The sequence below is a fragment of the Manacus vitellinus genome, unplaced genomic scaffold (genome assembly GCF_001715985.3).
Source record: "Manacus vitellinus isolate BGI_N305 unplaced genomic scaffold, ASM171598v3 scaffold_0_pilon, whole genome shotgun sequence".
NCBI classification, from domain to species: Eukaryota; Metazoa; Chordata; class Aves; order Passeriformes; family Pipridae; genus Manacus; species Manacus vitellinus.
In genome coordinates, this window is record NW_021938789.1 from 27,168,742 (window position 1) to 27,179,399 (window position 10,658).

The 10,658-nt window shown below is 37.7% G+C and overlaps 1 protein-coding gene across 1 annotated transcript; it reads left to right on the plus strand.

Moving 5' to 3' along the window:
- Window positions 1–778: 778 nt before the first annotated feature.
- CASP3 (caspase 3) lies at window positions 779–10,381 on the plus strand. The gene is made up of 7 exons (XM_008924770.3): window positions 779–922; window positions 2,000–2,092; window positions 4,604–4,728; window positions 5,233–5,361; window positions 7,178–7,353; window positions 7,859–7,976; window positions 9,037–10,381. The coding sequence occupies exons 2-7, from the start codon at window positions 2,019–2,021 to the stop codon at window positions 9,261–9,263; spliced, it is 849 nt and encodes a 282-aa protein (XP_008923018.1). The 5' UTR covers window positions 779–922; window positions 2,000–2,018; the 3' UTR covers window positions 9,264–10,381.
- Window positions 10,382–10,658: the final 277 nt, after the last annotated feature.

The following is a 10,658-nucleotide window of genomic DNA, read 5'->3' on the forward strand; positions in this document are numbered from 1 at the left end:
AGAGATCGTACATAATGCTGTGCTTTTGTATGTGGTGTAGTTGTTTATTACTGTTGGTAGACAAAGAACGAGTGAGGAAGGAAATAAACCTTTTCCTTGTCTCTCCTATTAATCCCATTCATAGTGAAGGTTTTGGGTTGTGCTTTTGCACATAGTGCTTTTCCAGAAGAACGAACAGCACTGAGTTGCATCAGAATTGTGGGTCGATCTGGTTGGATGTTTTCCTACAAATAAAATTTTGCTCAAAAGTTTCAGGCTGAGACCTCAGGAAAGCTGGAAACCAAAGCCAAGGATGACTGTGGTAGGGAGAGGGTTGAAAGAAGCAGAGAAACTCCTGGAAGCTGGGCTGTGCAGGAGCAGGGGAACTCTAGTGTTCTTGTCAATGGAAGCCATTCTTTCTGCTTCCCAGGGATCAGAAGCTCTGCTCTTCAGTTAGAGCTGCGTGGACACACCAGTTGTCACTGTAAACCAGACTTTATTGGCAGTGCACAGTTATAAGGTGTAGGGTTGGATCACTGTCAGGCCACAGGTCATAGGTAACCTTTGGAATTGCTTGTCTTTTTTCCTCATAGGGAACTTTTAATGAATTAGACTTTGACGTTAGAATGAATGAATCCAGATCATGGTGATATGCAGTCAAGTTTATCATTGTTGCTTTAGTTCCTGCCCCATGATACTGTCTTTAAAGTAAATTTCTAAATTTCTAGAATGTATTTTAGACATTTTATTTCTAAAATACTGAGCTTATTTAATACTTGTGCAATTTGGTTTTCAGGAAATTTCCTGTTTGCTGCATTACATAATACAGTTCTCAAGTCTGGAATAATTTGGTGAGGAAGATTTCTTAATTACATCAGTGCTCCAATATACAAAGAAATAGTATTCAGAGCAACCCTGAAGGTCTTTTGAAGTCACTAAAAACGTAAGTAAATGTCTTCTTAAGAAACAAGGAAAGACAGAAGGTTATACATCAACAGATTAGTGCTTCTGATGCATCAGTAATGGTTGCCACAGAAAATGGATGTTTCTGATGTTCTGTAGATACGAAGTTGAGACTTAATATAATAATACTATGATGATGTAAGATGGCAAATATAGTTTGCCACCAAAGAACTTAAGCCTTAAATAAGAATCATCATCATATCTGACCAGTAAACCTTACTACTTGATCTGGTTGTTTATGCATTTCTCTTTACCATAAATATATCTGCTAAGTAGGTTCTTGTTAAATTCTTGCCTTTTAGTGCCTTGTTTGTTTCTTGAGGTCTAAGCACTTCTAAGCATTTATCACTTTGTCCTATGTGGTGATTTAAATTTATGATGGTTAATGGTTTTACAAAACTTGGGCTTAAGGTAACTTTTGGTAATGTGTTCCATGAATACACACAGAGTAATTGTGGGGGAGGTTTAATGATTTTTAATTGATTTCTGGCTTGGTATCCATCATAATTTATTGTCCTGTGTTCTAATAAAAGTAAATAGCAGCCCACAGCATAGGGTTCATTTCATCAACTATTTGAAGTTATATTGTTGTGGTTTTATGTAATTTATATTGCAATTGCCTTCACATACACAGCTAGAATGGGATGCAGTGATGTTTCATTTCAAACAGAATGCAGAGAAATTACTCATTTCTCAAAATACTATGACCCAAAATCTAATCTTCTGTGTTAATTTTTGCACATATCCAATAATTTGTACTGCTTGATTTTTGGTTCTCAATTTCTAGTGCATGTAGGAACATTGCAATATTTTAAAGATTGTTTTTAATTTGTTTGTCTCTTAGCCTGCTTTTTGTAGGCCTTTTCAATGATTTGGTCTGACTTTTTCCCAGAGTTCTTTTAGAATGCAATAATTTAGAAAAATATTTCATGTTCTTCTTTCAAAGATAAAATATGTAGGAATTACTCCGAGATGCTATTTTTTTGTCTGCTAATACTTCTAGGCTAAAGTTATTCAGTGAATTGTCATAATATTTCTATTTTCTTACATTTTCAAGCTGATAATTGAAAGCCATAATGGCAGACATTGGAGATGGACCACCTTTGGGGGCAGATCTGACAGATGCAAAATCTATTCCAGGTTTCAAAGGGTAAGTGAGATACTTTTGGTTTAAGTCTTCAATTTAAGTCTTGAAGAATCTTGTGCTGTAACTGAAGGCAAGAGCCATAGAAGAAATAATGCTAAGAAGAAAAGTTTCAAGTATGGTAAATTTTTATAATAATAAACAACTATTAGAGTTGTATTGACTTCGAAAATGTACAGTGTCTGACAGAACAGGCCACATGCATGTACAAAGAACTAAAAAGCAAAATACTTGAGGTGCAGCTAGACTGGGCTTAACAGGATTATGAGGTGGTTAGCTCTTCTTGAAAAGAGACATCTGTGTCTCACCCTAGACTAAATGTTCACCCCTTTCCTTGAACTGCTTTTAGAGCTGACCTGAACCTGTGGCAGACAGTCCAGCTGTTTGAGCTGACCTGCTGTAGGGGCTGTGTGTGTGGAAGCAGAAGTGCAAGAAGAACTTATGGGGTCGAAGGGAGGAAACGCAGGCCTGTTCTTCCTGGTGCCAGCTGGTTGTTACACTGCTCTAGCACTGTCATCAGATTATACTCTCTTTGGGAAATTAATTTGGTTCTGAAGTCATTCTTTTTAATATTTCAATGAAAATCAGGTTTAAGAGTATTACAGACTTTTTATTTGTAAAATACAGTATGATAGGCCCCCAGTCTTGTAACCACTTACCCATGTGCTCAAATGAGACTTTTAAAGTTTAGCATGCTATCAATTACTTACCAAGAATCTATTGCAGCAAGGAATCTCTCAGCCTCAAGGAGTAATCTTGAGAGGCATCCCTGTTAAAGGGGAGATCGTGGTGTGCAGCCCACTGCCATGCAGGAGAGCTCAGGGGGCCCTGGGCTTTATGCTATATATGGAGTAAGATAATTGACTTACAGTTGTATTTGCATACCAGCCATGTTTTGGGATGGTGCATGCTCAGCTAGCCCTTAGATGTTGAGGAAGATTTGTGGCCCTTAGCTATTGTGTTATCTGTCTCCCCAAAGTCCAACTTCATCCAGATGCAGCCATCATGACTACTACTGGTGGCTATTGCTTAAGCAGAAAAGGAGCACACATCTGCCACATCTCTCTAGGTTTTGAATGTTTACTTTTGAAAATTCAATGGTAATATGACTTTCGGTTAGAATTCAGAACAGATTTGCATGCTCAGAGCTAACCTTGGCTCCAGGTACATGGCTTTCAAAACATGATAGTAAGAAAACCCAACTGCTTCCTTGTTGATGTAATAGCTGGCATCCTTAAACTAAGTTTTCATATTCTCCTGTGCAAAGGCATTATAATTTTAACACAGTTCTTCCTTGATTCTAAATTTTAAGCTTGTTACAGGTTGCATAGAAGGCTACTACAAATACAGATGACACTTCACTTTTTTATTAAAATTCATTATGTATGTGCACATTTTAACCGAAACAAAAGTTTTATTTGGGAGCATAACTCTACAAAACAGTTTCATTCATTTTAACCTCTGGGCAAGTAGTCTTCACTTAAATCTACCAACTGATTTCACAGATGTAACTTAGAATCATAGGCTGATTTGAGTTGGAAGTGACCTTAAAAATCCTCTAGTTCCAACCTTTCTGGCATGAGCAGGGACACCTTTCACTAGACCAAGTTGCTTAAAGCTCCATCCAACCTGGCTTTGAACACTTCCAGAGGTAGGGCATGTGCAACTTCTCTGGGCCACCTGTTGCAGTGCCTCACCACTCTCACAGTAAAGAATTTTTTCCTAATATCTAGTCTAAACTTACTGTCTTTCAGTTTAAAGCCATTCCCTTTGTTTTATGACTACTCGTCCTTGTCAGAAGCCCCTCCTGTCTTTCCTGTAGCCCCCTTTAGGTACTGAAAGGCCACTAAAAGGTCTCCCCAGAGCCTTCTCCTCTCCAGGCTGAACAACCCTACCTCTCTCAACCTATCCTAGGAGAGGTACTCCAACCCCCCAGTCATCTTCATCATGGATTCCTCTGGATTCAGTCCAACAGGTCTATGTCCTTCTTATTCTGGGGACCCCAGAGCTGGATGCAGTACTCCAGATAGAGTATCACCAGAGCACAGCAGAGGGGCAGAATTACCTCCCTTGACCTGCCGTCCACTCTCCTTTTGATGCAGCCAATAGTGCAATTTGCTTTCTGGGTTGCAAGTGCACACTGATAGCTCATTCAGTTTTTCTTTTACTAGTACCTCCCAGTTCTCCTCAGGGCTTCTCTCAGTCCGCTCATTATTCAGCCTGTATCCATGTTTGGGATTGCCCCGACCCAGGTGCAGGATCTTGCACTGGGCTTTGTTGAGCATGAGGTTGGCACAGGCCCACCTCTTAAGCCTAGTTGACATCCCTTCCCTCTAGGGTGTCAACCACAGCGACTCATCTTGGTGTCATCAGCAAACTCGCTGAGGGAACTTCTAGAGAAAAAGTAGCAAACGTTACCAGTTTCATTGGGTTTGCTAAAATAACCTGTTGTTGTTACTACTTTGAAAATTGAGAGATCAGGAATTAACGCCTACATTTTGTCTGGTTTCTGTGCAGAAGGAACCTACCTGCTAGCAAGTCTATGGACTCTGGAATTCTGCCAGACTACAGTTACAGAATGGATTATCCAGAAATGGGGGAATGCATAATAATAAACAATAAGAACTTCCACAGACGTACTGGTACTACTTTCAAGTTTTTAATTTTTTTCCTTAATTTAGAGAAATTAGTGCCATGTGTTATTCTTCAAAACTAAATATGCAGATCAATTTTGACTGCATTAAAAAATCAGGTCGTTTGAATGGGTATGATTCATTTTGGTGCATTCTTCCAAATGTGCCGAGAGGGAACACATTAGGGTATAGCAGTAACCAGGAGAAAAATTGATAGGCAGTACAAGTCTGCTTTGCCTTTAAGTCATGAATTCTATTTTGCAAATAAAATTCTTTTTATGTCCTTACATAGATAGGTAGATATAAAAATAAGATCTAGATAAATCTACAATACAGGTACAGAGAGTGGGAGTTGGTGTGCTTGTGTAACAGTACAATGTTTTTTCTGTTTGAGTGGATCTGGAATAATAGAATATTTCAGACTGATACCGTATAAGTGAGAAAAGAATTTGGCTCAGTCAGACCATGCCATCTGTATCATATAAAAAAATAACACATTTCTTTTATGTATAGGGATGCTACCCCGTTCAGGTACAGATGCGGATGCTGCAAGTGTCAGAGAGGTTTTTATGAAGTTGGGATATAAAATAAAGATCAACAATGATCTTTCATGTGAGGACATTTTTAATCTATTGAGAAAAGGTAAGTAATAATATGTTCAGTGTGTGTATTAAATCAACAACTGTTTCCAAATACATCTCTAGCCCTCACATCTCTTCTTCCATTGTTCCTTTAGATGACATTTCACACCTTCCAGTGATTTATTGCTAGGATGACATGTACATCATAGTTTCTATGTTTATTCATCTTTGCTGTCTCTCCATCTTTTGTGCCATGACTGTTGTCTCCATATCCTATCTCGTCTTCTAAAGAAGGCTGGAAAAAAGGCTGAACCTTAAATGCAGACTGATTTATATTCTGACCCTGGGATCACTGAAGCTCTGTGAGTTGGAAAGAAACCTGCTTGATGGGGTAGAGGGGGTCTGTGGCCCAAGAGAGGTTCTGATCAAGGGACCAGAACTGCAGGTGTGTGGAGTGAGTTACTCTTCTAGAGAAACAATTCAAGTTTTGTTTAACTTGTGAAACAAAACACCCTTCTCCCAAGTGAGAGTTTTATACTACTGTGTTAATCCTGCTTTGTTTGGACATCTAGACCCTTAAATTAAATGGTGCCTGGAGGTATTGGTAGCCCTGGAACACAACCTATTCTGTTAACTGTTGGAAAGTTCTCTGCTGTGACTGTGAGTCATGCCTACTAGTGCTTTCCCAGACTATTTCGGGTCACAATTCAACGGTAAAAGTGATCCAGTGATTATTCCCAACAGCCAGTTAGCTTGCAGCAATCCTGGTCTTGGTTTTTTGTTTTTGTTTTTTTTTTTTAATGGAAATGTTTATTAACATAGATGTAGGTTCTTTGGTGCCGGTTAATGTTTATGCCAGAGAATGTTCCCAGGCATGGTTAAGTTGTTAGTATAGTTGCAACCAGTCTACTGACAGTAGCTGAAAGTGTGACTCTTCTAAATGCAGTGCTTGTCCATAGATTGTAGAAATGCCTGAGTGTGCATCACTTGAGAAAAATATAAATAGTTAATTTTTTCCAGAATAGAGATTCAGTGTTTTGGTAAGCAATAAACAGTAAGACTTCAGCTGTACAGACTGTTACATTTTTCATGTACAAACTCTTGCATCTTATTGAGTTACCACTCAGAGTTCCTTTTGGATCCTTTCTTTTAAACCACATTTGTATCTTTTCATAAATTCAAAAGAATCATCTTGGCCCTCAAGTACAATTCCCACAAAGTCAGGCAACAAAAGACATTGGAGAATATCTATTTTATGCTCTTTGTCTACCACAAGATGAAGGGGAAAAAAGATATAAATCTACAGACACTTTATATCAAGCTTAAATGTCTTAATTTTTTACTTAAAGAGCTTGAAAAATTGTTCTAGACCTCACTACAGGTCAAAAGTGAGAGGAGAGGGGTACTGCCAGTACCTAGGTCCCTGCAGCAGCAGCAACTTCCGTGCTGCATTCAATTCCCATGTAATCCAAGCAGTTGAAGCATCTCCAATTGGAAGGAGAGAGATATAGGACTTCTCCATCCTTTCCCAAAACTCAGAATTTTCCATCAATCCCATCGCAGATCACAAGACCGACCATTACTGAATGAGTGAGGTTTGTCTTCGAAACACTCTCTTTGTTTCCTCATGGTATTCCTGGCCTAGTTCTGTGACCACGTCTTAGAATGGGTAGGCTTGGCCTTTAATTTGGGGTTTTCTGTGTCCAACCTCCATAAGCAAAGTAGGCAGACTTATTTTGTTCAGAAGTGAAAACTGGTTGGATGTTTCTAAATGTGGGAATTAGTTCTTAAAGACTTCTGTCACATAGGAAGGATCAAATGTTCAAAATTTTTAGGGAATGCGGGAAGTTAAGGTAATTCTCTTTTTTTCTTTCAAGTTTCTGAAGAAGATCACAGCAAGCGAAGCAGTTTTGTTTGTGTGTTGCTAAGCCATGGTGATGAAGGACTAATCTATGGTACAGATGGCCCTCTTGAACTGAAAGCACTAACAAGCCTTTTCAGAGGTGACAGGTGCCGAAGTTTAGCAGGAAAACCCAAGCTCTTTTTCATTCAGGTGATGTACAGCTGAACAATTATCATCAAATCAGTCAGATACTTAAAAAAATACCATTTCCCACTAATTATTAGTGCAAAAAAGTTAATTCTTTCTAAAATTGATTTAAATGGAATTACTTTTGGAATAAGATTCTTTTTGGATCTAAAAGTGGCACAATCTGCCCTATTAGGTAGGCAGTATTTGTAATAGATGAGATTGCATTATCTTGATTCTATGGATTAAGTAGAAACTTAGCCAATATTTTAAAGAGTTTCTGAATATAATTTTGAATTAATACCTATCTTATCCACAACGTGTAGTTGATTTAAATAAATGCTAGCTACTTTTCTTCTGAGTCAGTCTAATGGAAATGTGACATGTAAATTCTTTTTATTTTTGCAGTTTTTTAGTCAGAATATTATCATCTGAAAACCTGAAAAAAAAAATCAATATTCTGATCGTGATCCCTGCCTTTATTTTCTTTATTTTTAATTTTATTTTCCATTCTTCTTCCACCAAATAGGCTTGTAGAGGGACCGAATTAGATTGCGGTATTGAGACAGACAGTGGATCAGAAGAAACAATGTGTCAAAAAATACCTGTAGAAGCAGACTTTCTGTATGCATATTCTACAGCTCCAGGTGAGAGATTGTGTCTATATGTGAGCCTCTATTGATGCTAAAAATTAAAATATTTAGTTGTATCCAGTCAGTGGGTGATTTCACTAGTATGGGATATCCCTTCGCTCAGTTTGGGTCAGCTGTACTAGTTGTGTCCTTTCTCAAGATTTTGTCCACCCCAATCTTAATGATGGGGCGGGGGGGATGTTGGGGAGACAGTGCTGATGCTGTGCCGGTGCTGTTCAGCAGTAACCAAAACCGTGTTGTGTTATCAACACTTCCTAGCTACCAGTGCAAAGCACAGCACTGTGAGGGCTGCTGTGGGGAAATGAACTCCATCTCAGACAGACCCAATACACTCTTACATGGAAATATGGATTTTCTTCTCTCAATCACTTTTTCTACACTGATTTGATTTCTTTTTGAAGTAGTTGCTACTCTCAGTTCCTACAAAACCCCCACCAAACCCTGAATATACATCTTTCTCCCTAGCAAATCCTCAGATATTCATATGCTGGAAATTGAGTTAATCAGGGTTGTACAAATAATTTACAGCAGGAGGAAAAGGTATTATTCTGAGAAAACAAAGCAATCAGATGTCCAGAAGTGGCTGGTAAACACCAGCATATTATTTGCATATCATCTCTATTTACATTGCATCCTTAAGCAAAATCAGTAGAGGCAGAGCCTTTGGTATGCCCTTTACATTACCAGTTAGCAGAAGTAGGTTTCAGTCTTTAATTCATGCACATAGTCCTGAAGACAGTGACACTGAAATCCATTTTGCATCTTGACTCCATCTGTACTGTCACCTCTCCTTTGTGTTCATGTACTCTGTGAAGTAGTAAGTGAAGATAGTTTTCCTGCCTTTTGATTTTCTACCTACTTAAAGTTTTCTTAGATTATAAAACATGAAAGGATTAGAAAAATCTTTTGATTGAAGAACCTAAATTTTATTTGTTGGTGGTTTTGAGTTTTTATTGATTGCTATTGGAAACAATGCGTTGTTCCCCTAATTGCTAACCTGTCCTGTATCAAAGGCTGCTACATCTGATCACTTTGACATTGCTCTCTTCCACAGGCTATTACTCCTGGAGGAATTCAGCTGAAGGCTCCTGGTTTATTCAGTCACTGTGTAAAATGCTGAAGGAACATGCAAGGAAGCTTGAACTCATGCAGATTCTAACTCGTGTGAATCGCAAAGTGGCAGAGTATGAGTCCTGCTCAACTCGACAAGATTTTAATGCAAAGAAACAGATTCCATGTATTGTCTCTATGCTCACCAAAGAATTTTATTTCCCTTCCTAAAAGAATTTTTCAGTTCATGTTTTTATCTGCAATTTATATGCAGTGTTAGTACAAAATAACACTTTTAAATCTGAATAACTGTTTACTACTGTGTGTGGCACAATGAACTATCTCAAAGTTAGATATGTCCGTTATTAGAAGTAAAGAGTAGTATGGCTATGTTAGAAATGCAAACTTGAGTAGCTGAAGCACAGGCAGATTTCAAAGTAGTGCTCTGAGTATTGCAAACAATTAGGAAGGGGAGACTGAAGAAAGATCACATCGTTTATCAGAACTATTTGGTGCTACATTGCTCTTTGCTGAAGGGGCAGAGAAAAACAGTTCTTGTAAATAGTTTGGTTTCATATCTTACAAAGAAGATTCAGAATGTGCTTTGTGTATTAATTATGATTATATGATAGCGTTGTCACACATTTCTCCTTAACTCAAGTTCTAGAAGTTTAGGTTATAAATTAACCTAAACTATTTTTATAATTTTGGGCATAAACTGTGGAAAACAGCCATTTCACTTTTTTACATACAAGTAGGAAGCATGTTTAGAATACAATCAGTTTTTTCTGATAATTTTTTAATTTTGTGCATGGAATATTTGATAAAGCAATTATATCAACATGGTAGCTGTTTAAAAATAAATTTTGTATTCTGACCTTGAAGCTGAGTGCCTAAGGGACCAGTCTTCCAAAATTTCTTTTTCTGCAGCTCCCTAAAGGGAGCATATTTGGGGCTGTATCAATGCAAAAGGAAGTCTGCATTCTGAACAGTCTGCTTTCATCTTTCTGGCCTTAAATAAGAGTGGGTTTGCTCTGTGCTACATATATACCATATGTAATCTGTGTGAAAACCTAGATTTGTGGTACTGGAGAAATTTAACTTCTTTAATACCAATTTGAGTTAATTACAAAACTTTAGCTAAAATATGTTAACAAATAGTAAATTTCTTGACTGAATTTTGTAAAACAGACTTCTACAAAATTGTAAAACATTTCTGCTTATGTTTCAGCTTGTAGCAGTCTCTTTAAGATCAGAGGAAGACAGAATACTAAATGACTATAGGGTGCTTGCAAAACAAGACTTGAAACTCTTCAGATTGTGTAGCATAAACAATGTTAGCAAATTGATGTTCACTTCCAGAGGCATTTGGTACTTTTTTTAAAATTAAATACTGTTTCCTAAATTGTATCAGGCTTTTCTATGTATGTTATTTGTTTAGGATCTGATAGCTTTTGCAAATTAATTTTAACTTTATGTCCCTCTTCCCCCTTTTTCTTGTCCCTTTTCCTCCTTTTTCTTGTCCCTTTTCTCTCCTTACCACCTGAAGTTGAAAAGAAGCCCCTTTAAAGCATTCTATGCCATATAGCCAGGTCATAAGAGTATAGTAGTGATTGAGACCTGGCT

What these genes read in the sequence shown, in the direction of transcription:
- CASP3 (XM_008924770.3), top strand. Translation starts at nt 2,019, where the DNA reads ATGGCAGACATTGGAGATGGACCACCTTTGGGGGCAGATCTGACAGAT. An exon ending in TTTTAATCTATTGAGAAAAG is followed by an intron (nt 5,362 to 7,177) that starts GTAAGTAATAAT and finishes TTTTCTTTCAAG; the next exon opens with TTTCTGAAGAAGATCACAGC. An exon ending in TGCATATTCTACAGCTCCAG is followed by an intron (nt 7,977 to 9,036) that starts GTGAGAGATTGT and finishes TCTCTTCCACAG; the next exon opens with GCTATTACTCCTGGAGGAAT.